The sequence below is a fragment of the Entelurus aequoreus genome, linkage group LG21 (genome assembly GCF_033978785.1).
Source record: "Entelurus aequoreus isolate RoL-2023_Sb linkage group LG21, RoL_Eaeq_v1.1, whole genome shotgun sequence".
In the NCBI taxonomy this organism is placed as follows: domain Eukaryota; kingdom Metazoa; phylum Chordata; class Actinopteri; order Syngnathiformes; family Syngnathidae; genus Entelurus; species Entelurus aequoreus.
The window spans coordinates 32,066,900-32,082,281 of record NC_084751.1 but is presented as its reverse complement, the minus strand read 5'-3'; the positions used below and the strand labels follow the sequence as shown (position 1 = coordinate 32,082,281).

The 15,382-nt window shown below is 40.0% G+C and overlaps 1 protein-coding gene across 1 annotated transcript in view; it reads right to left on the bottom strand.

Annotated features, from left to right (window-relative positions):
• The window catches only part of LOC133638988 (sperm-associated antigen 16 protein-like), a 12,521-nt gene extending 832 nt beyond the window's left edge, over positions 1 to 11,689 (bottom strand). Inside the window, 3 exon segments of the mRNA XM_062032042.1 lie at positions 1 to 317; positions 3,360 to 3,464; positions 10,684 to 11,689. The exon segment at positions 1 to 317 is cut by the window's left edge and continues 28 nt beyond it. Of these exon segments, the coding sequence (XP_061888026.1) occupies positions 1 to 317; positions 3,360 to 3,464; positions 10,684 to 11,559 (1,298 nt within the window). The 5' untranslated portion in view covers positions 11,560 to 11,689.
• Between the last annotated feature and the right edge of the window lie 3,693 nt (positions 11,690 to 15,382).

Here is a 15,382-nt window from a genome sequence, read left to right as displayed (position 1 = left end):
CAGGGATGCTGGTGTCCGTGGAAGGAGGCGGCGCACACTCCCAGCCTGATGTCCCACAGGCCCAGCGTCCTGTCCGCCGAGGACGTGAGGACAGAGTTGGACGCGCGCTGGAAGCAGACGCTGTTGACGGAGGCGCTGTGGCGGCGCATGGTGAGGCGGCAGCTCTGGCTGTTCAGGTCCCACAGCTTGGCAGTTTTATCGGAGGAGCAGGAGGCCAGGAGGTGACCGCACGAGTGGAAGGAGCAGCCCCAGGTGGGATTGCTGTGGCCTGACAACGTCAACACACAACGTCCACAGGAAAAGTCCCACAGTCTCACCTGCAGAGAGAAAAAGTTACATGAATGGATAAAAAAAATCCAATAAAATGAGATATTCCTAAAACAGGAGTCTTCAACATTTTCCAGGCCAAGGACCCCCAAACTGAAGTAGAGCTGAAGCAAATACCCTACTTATATATTCTTAACAGGCCTGGGCAATTATTTTGACTAGGGGGGCCAAATTTAGAGGGAAAAAAATGTGTCTGGGGGCTGGTATATCTATTTTTAGGAACACTAATACAAAACCTCACAATAATGTCTGATTGAATGTTATGACTAGAGATGTCCGATAATGGCTTTTTTGCCGATATCCGATATTCCGATATTGTCCAACTCTTAATTACCGATTCCGATATCAACTGATACTGATATACAGTATACAGTCGTGGAATTAACACATTATTGGGCCTAATTTTGTTGTGATGCCCCGCTGGATGCATTAAACAATGTAACAAGGTTTTCCAAAATAAATCAACTCAAGTTATGGAAAAAAATGCCAACATGGCACTGCCATATTTATTATTGAAGTCACAAAGTGCTTTTTTTTTTTTTTAACATGCCTCAAAACAGCAGCTTGGAATTTGGGACATGCTCTCCCTGAGAGAGCATGAGGAGGTTGAGGTGGGGTGGGGGGGGGGGGGGGTGTAGCGGGGGGTGTATATTGTAGCGTCCCGGAAGAGTTAGTGCTGCAAGGGGTTATGGGTATTTGTTCTGTTGTGTTTATGTTGTGTTACGGTGTGGATGTTCTCCTGAAATGTGTTTGTCATTCTGCCAAAAATGTATTCCCGCCGCGGTAGCTCGCACGCTTGTTAAAGCTTTAATGCTGTTTTTTGTCTGTTCACAACTGATTACTACATGTAAGACAAACACTTTATATTTGTGGTTATCATAAGGATATGGGGTTAGTGCGTGTTCCTCACAATAAGAAGGTCCTGGGTTCGATCCCTGAGCTCGGAGTCTTTCTGTGTGGAGTTTGCATGTCCTCCCCGTGACTGCGTGGGTTCCCTCCGGGTTCTCCGGCTTCCTCACACCTCCAAAGACACGCACCAGGGGATAGGTTGATTGGCAACACTAAATTGGCCCTAGTGTGTGAATGTGAGTGTGAATGTTGTCTATCTGTGTTGGCTCTGTGATGAGGTGGCGACTTGTCCAGGGTGTACCCCGCCTTCCGCCCAAATGCAGCTGAGATAGGCTCCAGCACCCTCCGCGACCTCGAGACGGACAAGCGGTAGAAAATGGATGGATAAGGAAATGTGTTTTAAAAAATGTAGGCCTTTATCGTGTCTGAAAAATAAAAGAGTTGGCCATATCTATGCTATTATAGATCCAATGTTGATGTGCTAAAATCTCTTTCTTCTTTAGAAGCTACATACAATATTAACTGTTATTTGTTCATGCACATAATAAATATTAATAAAGTGATTGGATGTGTTCATTTGATCAATGTTTTCTTGGTTGCCAAAAAGTGATATTTTGATATCGACACATCTCATCTGTGCATAAATGACTAGAATAGATGTACAGATGACATGTGTCAATATCAAAATATTGTTTTGAATCACTAAATTGTCGATTTCAGCTTTTTAAAGGGTACTTCAACACGTAAACAGTACAGTATATGTACCTAATTATTGTATATGTAACTCTCTTGAATGAATACATCCAAACACTTTATCAATATTTATTACCGTATTTTTCGGACTATAAGTCGCAGTTTTTTTCATAGTTTGGCCGGGGGTGCGACTTATACTCAGGAGCGACTTATGTGTGAAATTATTAACACATTACCGTAAAATATCAAATATTATTATTTAGCTCATTCACGTAAGAGACTAGATGTATAAGATTTCATGGGATTTAGCGATTAGGAGTGACAGATTGTTTGGTAAACGTATAGCATGTTCTATATGTTTTAGTTATTTGAATGACTATTACCATAATATGTTACGTTAACATAGCAGGCACGTTCTCAGTTGGTTATTTATGCGTCATATAACGTACACTTATTCAGCCTGTTGTTCACTATTCTTTATTTATTTTAAATTGCCTTTCAAATGTCTATTCTTGGTGTTGGGTTTTATCAAATACATTTCCCCAAAAAATGCGACTTATACTCCAGTGCGACTTATATATGTTTTTTTCCTTCTTTATTATGCATTTTCAGCCGGTGCGACTTATACTCCAGAGCGACTTATACTCTGAAAAATACGGTATGTGCATTAACAAAGATCAGTTATTATTGCATGTAAACCCTAAACACGAAAGAGGTTTTAGCACATTAACATCGGATCAATTAACAGTCCTTTACGATCTCATTATTACCATAGAGATGGCCAACTCTGTCACTTAAATAATTTCAAACACATATTGTTACGATAACCACAACTATAAGTGTTTGTAGTTAGTAATCAGTTGTGGACAGAAGACCGAAAGCGATACACGTTTTGACGACGCGGCGTCTGGAATACATTTTTGACATGAAATCAGTTTTTGGCGCATCATCGATCTCAGCAAATAATAGATTTGACTTATTGAGTTGTGTCCATGTCTGAATCAATGACTTGCCCGCTGATGGCATCATAGCAGTAAAAATGAAATGTGTTCACTTTCCCAGGTGTACACATATTAAAGAAACACATTCAGGTTTTGACGGAGACCTCCTAATCTCGCGAGGAAAAGCATCTGATTGGCTGTCGTTCATAACTAAGCCACGCCCCCCTTTCAATGTGCGCCGTTATAGAACTGTGATTGGATATATTCCGAATTTGACCCACCCATTGACGAGACGAAACTAAACATGATTGGATTTCGTTTTTGTCAACTTCTTTGTCTCGTATTTATATTTTTACCAACATGTCAGTTACTTGTTTTATCGTCTTAGTCAACATGTCTTTGTTTTGATTACTGATCATCTGATTTGTACCTGCTTTAATGTAAAAAATAAAAATAAATTGATAAAATGATAAAATGGATGGATGAAAAAGTAATTTTAGCGAAATAAAAAATGATAAAGTGAAAGGTGATGAAAGAAGACAAACTCACTGTGGTGTCACCGCTGGTGGTTGCCAGTTTACTTCCTCCTGGGTGGAAGCTGCAGCCTGACAGCCAATCAGAGTGTCCCTCACCTGTCAGCACCAACTGGCCCACCTGGTGACACATCGTAAAACATGACTGATGATGACTAATGAAGAGTTCTTGGGGCATTTCATTAGCTTAGAGGATAAATAAATACTTCGGGTCCCGCACCGTCACCTTAGACTTGAGCTGTCCGAGCTAGTCTGTGAGCAAGAACTGATGAAGCCTGCTAGGATGAGAAGTGGAATTTCTTCGAGAAAAGTGTATCAGTGTTATGTCCAAGGTTGCACGACTCAACTGTCAGCGCTGTGGTAATATGAACCACTTCTTTCCAGTGTGCCGGGCATTCAATGTTGGTTTTCGGCCTTGCCACTTACGTGCAGTGATTTCTCCCGATTCTCTGAACCTTTTGATGATATTACGGACCGTGGATGGTGAAATCCCTAATTTCTTGTTGAGAAATGTTGTTCTTAAACTGTTTGACAATTTGCTCACTCATTTGTTCACAAAGTGGGTGACCCTCGTCCCATCCGTGTTTGTGAATGACTGAACATTTCATGGAAGCTGCTTTTATACCCAATCATGGCACCCACCTGTTCCCAATTAGCCTGTTCACCTGTGGGATGTTCCAAATAAGTGTTTGATGAGCATCCCTCAACTTTCTCACTCTTTTTTTCCACTTGTGCCAGCTTTTTTGAAACATGTTGCAGGCATCAAATTCCAAATGAGCTAATATTTGCATAAAATAACGTTTTCCAGTTCGAACATTAAGTATCTTGTCTTTGCAGTCTATTCAATTAAATATCGGTAGAAAAGGATTTGCAAATCATTGTATTCTGTTTTTATTTATGATTTACACAACGTGCCAACTTCATTGGTTTTGGGTTTTGTAAGTAAAAGTTTTGTGTGCACATAATTTAGTCTGTGCATCCTTGGACATAACAATTAGGGCATCCCAAAAAAAATCAGTGTAAAATGTAAAGATGAGAATAAAAACATTTTTATAAAAAGTGTGCTAACTGCCAAGATGGTATAATCAATTGAAAAAGACTTGAGGCTACAATGTCCGTGATTGTCTTTCATTTATAGCAGATCCTAAAAGAATTAATTGCTCAGGTTCCCAAAGTGAATACACACATTCCTATAGGTCACAGCTGTTAAACTCAAGGCCCGGGGGGCCAGATCTGGCCCACGACATTATTTTATCTGGCCCGCAAACACCTGGAAATGATATGTGTCAATAAAGTACTTAATATTTTCTCAATAAATATAATGGATTTTTTTCATTTTGACGGAAAAAATATATGTACCGCTTGAAAATGCATACCTTTTCAACTTTAATAGTATCCATTATTACAGTATATTATAATACTTTCCAAACATGTTTTTGTCTAAATAAAAATAAATAAAAATACTTAACTCTACATCAAACTACCCATCAAATTAATAAAAATGACAATACATTTTACGTTATTTACAGCATGTCACTGTAAATTGAAAAAAACTACTACTATTTTTTGCATTAAAATTCTGGTTACTGAGCTGCCAGTTTTTGACTGCAAAATCTACGGTTGTTGTTTTTAACGGTGTATTACTGTAAATTGAAAGAAAGTACATTTGTTTTTACGGTAGAAAAACTGGCAGCAAAGTTGCCAGAATAAAAAAGGAACTTGTACTGTTTTTCCATTAACAATATAATGTTGTTAAAAAAGAACAAAAAAACACCATATTTTACAGTAAAAATTGTTTAAATGTTAAGTTTTAACTGTAAAATCTACAGTCTACATAAAACAATGTATATAATTAATAATGAAAACCAGAGGCAAATTCATACATTATTCGCTGTTACAAGCGGCCCTCTGATGGCAGCCATAACTGCCATGTGGCCCTCAATGAAAATCAGTTTGACATCCCTCTTACAGATGAATACAAATAGAAACTACTATGGAAACTAAAAATTAAGTAGGAATATAAATAGTCATGCATCAGGAGCTTTCACGCATTGCCAGAAATGACACATAGTGGTGAGGACATTCCTTACATGGCAAATCTCCCTGCACTCACCCACAACTTTCTAATTAAAACATGTATTTAAATGATACAAATATGTCATATATTCTTTGCAGAATGTGTTTAGTTATTTAGTGTGAATTGTGTTTGGAAATTATTATTTCTCATCATGTTTTATGATAAAATATTTTTTTAATGAAACTTTTTTACATTATGTATTTTATGTGTACTGTAGTGGACTTGATACTAGACAGTGTTTAAAGGCAAAACACATATATTGTAAAAATAATGATAAGCATATTGATATGCATTACATGTACTATGATAGGTGTTATTATACGTGTTAGGCATTATGTGTTATTCGTCATGATAAGCATGTGTTATGTGTGGTGTGCATTATGTCAGTGGTTCTATAACTTTTTTCACCATGTCAGAAAACCCTTGGCTCTCCAAGTGCCACCATAATGACCAACATTAAAATGCAGTAGCGTAGTAGCAGTAGTATGCCTAAGTATTAGTGTTAGATATTTTATTCTATTTAATATGATCAAAATCAAGCGTAAGATTACTAATTCAGTGTTAATATTGGAGTGGTCCTCGGGTCCCTCTGTAGTGGAAAAGTTTCGTCCCGAGGTCAAACAGGTTAAGAAGCCCTGCTAAATACAATGACCTTGCAGATGTGTAAATAAGCCTTTGACTTCAATCTGGCACATTAACATTTTATATGTTCATTAATGCAGTGTTTTTCAACCACTGTGCCGCGGCACACTAGTGTGCCGTGAGATATAGTCTGGTGTGCCGTGGGAGATTATCTAATTTCACCTATTTGGGGTAATAATATTTTTTGCAAACCAGTAATTATAGTCTGCAAATAATGTGCCATTGTTGAGTGTCGGTGCTGTCTAGAGCTTGGCAGAGTAACAATCTTATGCTCTTCCATATCAGTAGGTGGCAGCCGGTAGCTAATTGCTTTGTAGATGTCGGAACATGGTATGTCGTGATCTCAATATGCAGACGACAGTGGGAGGCAGTAGGCAGATGAAAATGTGTCTTATGCTAAAACCAAAAATAAACAAAAGTTGAGTGCCCCTAAGAAAAGGCATTGAAGCTTAAGGAATGAAACTAGACACTGAACTGGCTACAAAGTAAACAAAAACAGAATACTGGACGACAGCAAAGACTTACAGTGTGTTGAGCAATGATGGCGTCCACAATGTACATGCGAACATGACATGACAATCAACAATGTTTTGATTGATTGATTGAGACTTTTATTAGTAGGTTGCACAGTGAAGTACATATTCCGTACAATTGACCACTAAATGGTAACACCCGAATAAGTTTTTCAACTTGTTTAAGTCGGGGTCCACTTAAATTGATTCATGATACAGATATATACTATCATATATACTATCATCATAATACAGTCATCACACAAGATAATCACATTGAATTATTTACATTATTTACAATCAGGAGTGTGGAGGGGGGGTGGGGTGGGGGGGGGGTAGTGGACAGAGAGAGAGAGAGAGAGAGAGAGAGAGAGAGAGAGAGAGAGAGAGAGAGAGAGAGAGAGAGAGAGAGATCAGAAGGCATAAGAAAAAGAATCTGCATTTGATTGTTTACATTTGATTATTAGCAATCCGGGGAGGGTGTTAGTTTAGGGTTGTAGCTGCCTGGAGGTGAACTTTTATAGCGGTTTTGAAGGAGGATAGAGATGCCCTTTCTTTTATACCTGTTGGGAGCGCATTCCACATTGATGTGGCATAGAAAGAGAATGAGTTAAGACCTTTGTTAGTTCGGAATCTGGGTTTAACGTGGTTAGTGGAGCACCCCCTGGTGTTGTGGTTATGGCGGTCATTTACGTTAAGGAAGTAGTTTGACATGTACTTCGGTATCAGGGAGGTGTAGCGGATTTTATAGACTAGGCTCAGTGCAAGTTGTTTAACTCTGTCCTCCACCTTGAGCCAGCCCACTTTAGAGAAGTGGGTAGGAGTGAAAGAAAAGGAAAAACAACTGAAATATTCTTCATTGCTAAAACAAAGTAGATGCGGGAAATATCGCTGAAAGGAAGACATGAAACTGCTACAGGAAAATACCAAAAAAAGAGAAAAAGCCACCAAAATAGGAGTGCAAACAAGAACTAAAACACTACACACAGGAAAACAGCAAAAAAAACTCCAAATAAGTCAGGGCGTGATACGACAGGTGGTGACAGTACACCTACTTTGAGACAAGAGCTATATTGATGCATGCTTGGTTATGGTTTAAAGCAGACCTGGGCAAATTAAGGCTCGGGGGCCACGTGCGGCCCGTTAAGCTTTTCAATCTGGCCCGCCGGACATTACCAAATCATTTTTTTAGATCTTTAAGATGGAAAGTGTAGCTGCCATTATGATGTTTACACATGACTGTAAGTCTTGAACTACATAAAGTATTTCAATGGTTGGAATCTGCGCTTTTGGATTATGTACCAGTTACTATGGTAATCTAATTAGTTACTACCACCCGAACGCCTCCCTAAGGAGGTGTTTAGGGCACTTACGACCGGCAGGAGGCCACGGGGAAGACCCAGGACACGTTGGGAAGACTATCTCTCCCGGCTGGCCTGGGAACGCCTCGGGATCCCCCGGGAGGAGCTGGACGAAGTGGCTGGGGAGAGGGAAGTCTGGGCTTCTGTGCTTAGGCTGCTGCCCCCGCGATCCCACCTCGGATAAGCGGAAGAAAATGGATGGATGGTAATCTAATTAGTTACTATGGTCATCTAATTAGTTACTATGGTAATCGACGTCACAGCAGCTCAGACGAGGCGCCAAGCAGTGTGGGCGGGAAGCGTTTCCACAGACGCAGAAGATTTTCACAACAAAGTTCTAAAGCTTAGTGATATATCAGATTGTAGGTGGGTTTATTTTGTACCCTTCGCGTTCATATTTCACTGTTTGTTGCATTTTTGTTGCGTTTCACTTGATTGTAAAATGTCAATCGAAATGGGGTGTGACGTTCATATTTTGTCAATATTCAGTGTTTTATCCTTCATAGAAAAATGTAAAATTCCATTACGGTTTTTAAGGCGGTCTGTCATAACGTTCTTAGCATTCAATCAGACATTATTGTGAGGTTTTGTATTAGTGTCCCTAAAAATAGATATACCGGCCCCCAGACACATTTTTTTCTCTAAATGTGGCCCCCGAGTCAAAATAATTGCCCAGGCCTGGTTTAAAGTCATATCCAACAATTGCGACAACGACTTTTTACTGTCAACCGAGTTTTGTTTTTTAATGATTTCTGCTGGTGGTGTGCCTCCGGATTTTTTTCAACGCAAAAAATGTGCCTCGGCTCAAAAAATGTTGCAAAACACTGCATTAATGTGCATTAATGTACTATAACAAATGGCAACCTTCTATCAGGAGTTGTAATCCCTACACACCGGAGCTCTTGTAAAAAGAGCTCAGCAGCGCATGCACTTTTTGCGTCGGATGAAAAGAGCACAGCTCCCGCCCCCCGTTCTCACCACATTCTGCAGAGGCACTATAGAGAGCCTACTGACCAACAGCATCTCTATCTGGACTGGAGCCTGCAGTGCCTCAGACTGAAAGTCTCTCCAGAGAGTGGTGAGGACGGCGGAAAAGATCATCAGGACTCCTCTTCCTCCTATCTAGGAGATCGCAAAAAGCCGCTGCCTGACCAGGGCTCTGAAAATCTGCAGAGACTCCTCCCACCCCCACCAAGGACTGTTTTCACTGCTGGACTCTAGAAATAGGTTCCGCAGCCTCCGTAGCAGAACCTCCAGGTTCTGTAACAGCTTCTTTCCTCAGGCCGTAAGACTCTTGAACGCATCATAATTATCCCCTCGATTCCCCAAAAAATGGATTAACTCGCTGGAATACAAAGACAATATAACATACATCCATAAACCTGGATGCATATGCAAAAGTGCAATATATTTATCTGTACAGTAGTCTATTTATTTATATCTGCACCTTATTGCTTTTTTATCCTGCACTACCATGAGCTAATACAACGAAATTTCGTTCTTATCTGTACTGTAAAGTTCAAATTTGAATGACAATAAAAAGGAAGTCTAAGTCTAAGTCTAATATACGTCTATAAACAAGCTTATTGGTGTGTTTAGTGCAGGGGTGTCCAAACTTTTTCCACTGAGGGCCGCACACGGAAAAATTAAAGCCTGCGGGGGCCATTTTGATAGTTTTCATTTTCAAATCATAACAAAATATATGGATTTGTTTTTTTTTTACCTTTAGGGCTCCCGGGGACCATAAAGGGTCTAAGTCATTAAAATGTTAAAAACAAGTCAAATTATTTTTTAATTTTTTTTATTTAACGCTTACAGTAAATCTCTACAGTATATCAACTTTAGGTTCATATAAAATTTTAAAAAACGAAAAGGTTTTATTCCTTTTCTGTCAAGACAACTTTGTTTTTTATAATAAAACTGAATTATGCAGTATTTCCCCCACTGCCCAAAACATTCACAAAGCAATGTTTGATGTGAAGTAATTAGAGCCTTAAAAACATCAATAATGCAAGACACAATTGATATTAATTCATTGTTATTTTTGAGTAATCACAGTGAAAAGATAAATAAAATCCCATTAAATATATTTAGGATACAAAAGGTCCCACACTCAAAGTGATACATTTCTATTAGTTTTTTTTTCCACTTTCAACACTTAAGTTACGAGATCAACTTCAGATATATTTGTCAATTTTACGTTTGAACTATTATTTTGTTTTTTTATGCTCTTTTGTCAAAGAAAACGTTGATGTTTTTGTTTGGCAACCACACAATATATGCAATATTTTCCACATAAAACTTTTTAAAGTGAAATATTTGAAATCATTGGAGCCTTGAATAGGTCAATAATTCATTATAACATTGTTTTTTTTTGTTTTTTAGAAATGGCAAAAAAAGAAAAATAAAGATAGACAAAAGAAGAAAAAAAACAGCCTGCATGGCAGCTTTGTGTCAACATTGCAACTTTTTGTAGTTAGATTTCACCTCATTCTACTTTTTTTAATGTTTTATTTTTTATTTTTGCAATAGCATTTACAGAATGTGTGGTGGGCCGGTAAACAATTAGCTGCGGGCCGCAAATGGCCCCCGGGCCGCACTTTGGACACCCCTGGTTTAGTGGGACAGGTGAAAGTTAAGTTGGATAAAAAGCGGTAGTTTATGAATTAATTCATGTTTCTGTCTGGCCCGGTAGCAAATGCATCACAGACCGGTACGGGGACCGGTGGTTGGGGACCACTGGTTTACCTTTTCTGTGCTGGTGGGCAGCGCCCACAGTTTCCAGCTGCAGTCATCACCAGCAGAGGCCAGGAAGTTCCTGTGAGGATGGAGACTGATGCAGCTGATAGGAAGAGCGTGAGCTTTGATGGAGCAGAACAGCTTGAAGTTTGAAATTGCTTTGTCTTCTCTGGGTTGATGTTGTTCATGCGTGAGTGGAAGGTTCTGGCAGACAGGCGCCTCAGGGGGGCTCTGGTGTCTGATGCTGCTCCGCCAAAGGTCGCTCGTCTTTTCCGACTTGGTTCTGTCCCGACTCGGTGGCTCTGAGGCGTTCAGAACTCGTTGGCTCTCCAGGCTGAGCAGCATCTTCTGCCTCATGGTGGCTTGGTACTTGTCGTCCAGAAGTCTCAGCGCCGGCTCGTAGGACTCCAGACGCTTCTTCAGCCGCTTGATGTCCTCCAGCAGACGCTTTTTGTCGTCCACGAAGCGGCGGTGGTGCAGAAGGTGCAGGTCCCGGTCCCGCTGCACCCTCACCAGCTTGTCCCCCGCGGACAACACTTCCTCTTTCAAGGCGTTGGTCTCGCCGAGGACCTTGTCCAGTTCGGAGCGGAGCAGCCGCTGGTGTGTGGCGGCGTCGGGCAGGACGAGGACGCCCGGCGCCGCAGGTGCGGTGATTAAGGGACCCGTCAGGACTTTGTGGGCGAAGCCGTACCATTCCGCCTCAAACGAGTCCAGAGTCCGACTCATGCCAAGTCTCCGCAGGAAGTTCCTGAGAAAGTCGTCTACTGTCTCTGGAATGTTGTCTGACGGTTCTTCTCTGAACGCTTCAGCAGAGGAGAAGACGGAAGACACCCTTGCCTCCTCTTTAAAGTCCTCATCTTCCCTCTCTTTCACTTTTGCCGACATGTTGTCCTCTAGCGGCTTCGTGTTCACTGGTTGCTATAGTAACCGCACACACAGTAACATGTCCTGTACATTCACGGTACGTACAATATGTATTAATATGTATTATATACACGCTCGAACATTGTTGTGGTCACATTACCTGTCTCAATTTGTTGACGAAATAGAGCTTTGTTTGCGGACGTCACCCCGCAATGCATTGTGGGTAAAAACGTAAATTCTGTAGCCCGCTGTCACGCCAAATTTCTTCCCCCTACAAAAACCTCCCCCCTCGCCCATTAACTTCCGTGGTCATGTTTCCTCTTACGTCATTGACAGCGATCGATAGCACTTCGGCTTTGACTGCCCGTCCCTGGAAGGATACTTCGTCTTTGACAGCTGCTGGAATCTGAAGAAATCGATTATTGTTTGTTTTTTTTGTGCAGGCGCGAAACAGGACAGTCGCATGCCGGTTAAGGACCCCCGGCAACTTTGTGATTTTATTGGACGCAGCCCCAGAAGTTCAATACTTCCGTGTTACTAATGTTGGGATATGTTGTGATTAGCTATACACGAGAAGTATTATAGACTCATCTGGATAATAACTGGACGTAGAAAACTCTTATTTCTCAGTTTAGCCTGGGAGCTCTGTTTATTTCTTTACCTCTTGGTCGAACACCGGCATTTCCCCTACTTCCGGTTAGTGAAGCCAATACATCCTGTTACAGCAGTAAGGATACATACTTTCACAATAATGGTTTAAGCAGTAAATATTACAGGATATTTTATGTTGGGATATAATTAGGATAATGAAGGATGAAGTGATTAAGAAATGTTTATATGCTTAGAATAGGCCGAGCAACTAATCATATCCTCTAAGTTCCAGTTGGAACTGGGTCCAAGTTCAAGTAGACTTAGACTTAGACAAACTTTAATGATCCACAAGGGAAATTGTTCAACACAGTAGCTCAGTTACAATGATGGAAAATGTAAGGATGGAAAAGACAATGCAGGTATAAATAGACTAAATATAGCGATATAGTGGTTAGAGTGTCCGCCCTGAGATCGGTAGGTTGGAGTTCAAATCCCAGCCGAGTCATACCAAAGACTATAAAAATGGGACCCATAACCTCCCTGCTTGGCACTCAGCAACAAAGGGTTGGAGTTGGGGGTTAAATCACCAAAATGCTTCCCGGGCGCGGCGCCGCTGCTGCCCACTGCTCCCCAAGGGGATGGGACAAATGCAGAGGACAAATTTCGCCACATCTAGTGTGTGTGTGACAATCATTGGTACTTTAATCTTTAATCTTAATATTTATACACGCTCATTAAAGTTAAAGTACCAATGATTGTCACACACACACACTAGGTGTGGTGAAATATGTCCTCTGCATTTGACCCATCCCCTTGTTCACCCCCTGGGAGGTGAGGGGAGCAGTGAGCAGCAGCGGTGGCCGCATTCGGGAATCATTTCTGGTGATTCCAACCCTTGATGCCGAGTGCCAAACAGGGAGGTAACGGGTCCCATTTTTATAGTCTTTGGTACGACTCAGCCGGGGTTTGAACTCCCAACCTACCAATCTCAGGGCGGACACTCTAACCACTAGGCCACTGAGCAGGTCTTCACTCTTATCGTCCACATTCTTGCTACTGTTGACGTGGCTACCATGAATTGATTAACGAGGACCCCGACTTAAACATGTTGAAAAACTTATTCGGGTGTTACCATTTAGTGGTCAATTGTACGGAATATGTACTGTACTGTGCAATCTACTAATAAAAGTTTCAATCAAAAAAGGCTTCTTTGCCGAGGTCTGAAGAACAACACCAGATATGAAGTCGGATTCCAGGAAGGAGAAGGCAGAGGAAGATTCCACGCCTGGAAGCAGACACCTCATTGCATATTCATACATTGTGATATATATTGTAAGAGTGCGAGCGGGAGTCCTGTGTAAGTCGCCGTGTTGAATGCTACTAAGGACAGATAGCGCTCAGACAAATTGTATTAAAATTGTATCCAATAGGGAATAAATACTTCTGATTTCAAGTGTATAAATCGTGTCCTCTTTAAACATCTTCTGGCTCCAGATTACACAAATACGACGACATTAGCGAGGTCAATGATACAAATTGTGGATTAAGATCATGCTTTGATGGTCAAAAAGGTTTTTGGTGTGACATGTGACATTCCTACACGGATAAACGCTTTTTTGATCATCTGTACATTACGTGTCGTACTTAACATCGCTGCACAAATTATGCTTCTTTTATATACGGTGTAATATTGCGAAGCAGTCGGTCAGCCTGCTACCGCCTGAAAATTACATTAATAACATACTGTTGTTTGATTTTATTATTATTTCATTCCCGAGAAGGACAAGCGGTAGAAAATGGATGGACCTTATGATGGACTAGAAGAGGCAAATCCTGCGTGTGAATTCTCCAATGCTAAAGTTGAACTGAAATGCTGACAGAATGTACTGTGAATGTAAGATTAGTTTGAATGTTGAAGAGTTTGAATTTCCAGGGAAACCGGAGTTTGGTTTGGAATTGGGGGAAGCGTTAGTTTGAATGTCCAGGATGAGTGGAATGTGTCGATGTTGGAATGGTTTGAATAGGTTCAAAAATGTGGGAATTGTGCAACTTGGAAAAATGTCCCATTCGTTTCAATGGGAACTTCCAAGAAATTTGGGAATTTTGGCAGAGCAGACATTGATAAACATACTGTGTTTAGGTAGAAATCTGACGTAGATTTTTTATTTTTTTACTAGTTTTTAATTTTATTTTACAAGTTGAGGTTTTAAACATTTCCTAAATTATTGCAATATTGATATTAATTCATTAATTGTTATTATTCCTATTTACAAATTCCAATTGCACCCATGGCAGAGATGGACTTTTCCTCTGTGAGAGGACAGAGGCCGTAGAATGTAATCACTGGTTTGACGTAAAAAAGATCTTGTCCACCAGAATATAAAATGTTTTTTTTCCAGGAATTAAATATGAACTGTCTAAGAAGTGCAGCGTAGATGCTGAATGACCCTCACCACAAGAAATGTATCCCAAATCCACAACAGATGCTCTGCCAAAGCCAATTGTCTCCTTGGGATCTGAGAGAACCACCAGTCTTTTCCCTGATGAACTTCAACAGCTGTATTTCAGACTTTGAGTCAATAAATATTCGTATTTGGTAGTGAAAATCTTTTTCGAAACATTGTGTACTTAAATAGTTAGCCATATGTCACCCAGAGTCAAAGCGAAGGTGAAAAGGGCAGCTTTAATTTTGAATAATAAACCATGTGGATGAATAAAAGTGTAATTGACAATTACTTGATACTAATGTATTGTTTAAAAAATTGAATGTCTAGATCTAATGCTAATATAGAAAATGTAAATATTTTATTATGTAATGTGACAGTACATTTATCTTAGGAGATAAGAAGTTGTCTGCAATCCGAATGTAAGACAGATGTCCCCTTTTACTATAGCAGATATTAAAATAAATTTAGCATATTTAGGAAAAACAAAAACCTAGACATGGTATTAATGTTATTCTCTTGGTAATAATTTTTTTTTTTTTACACATAAATAAATATATATATATTAAAGTGAAACCTAGTTCCTCTCATTGGATTCCTGATTTTCAGTTAGTAAAAACATTCAATATTGTCTTTATTGGTTGAATTTATTTTCGATGAGCCAAGTTTGTAATGTAATTTGTCTTTTTATTGTCAATAACAGTAGGTAAATTGATTTAGTCAAACATTGAATTGTATATAAAGTGCCTAATTTTGTTTGTGTAGTCTATTCATTGTTTCAAAACAACAGTTATAAGTGGTTTATTTAA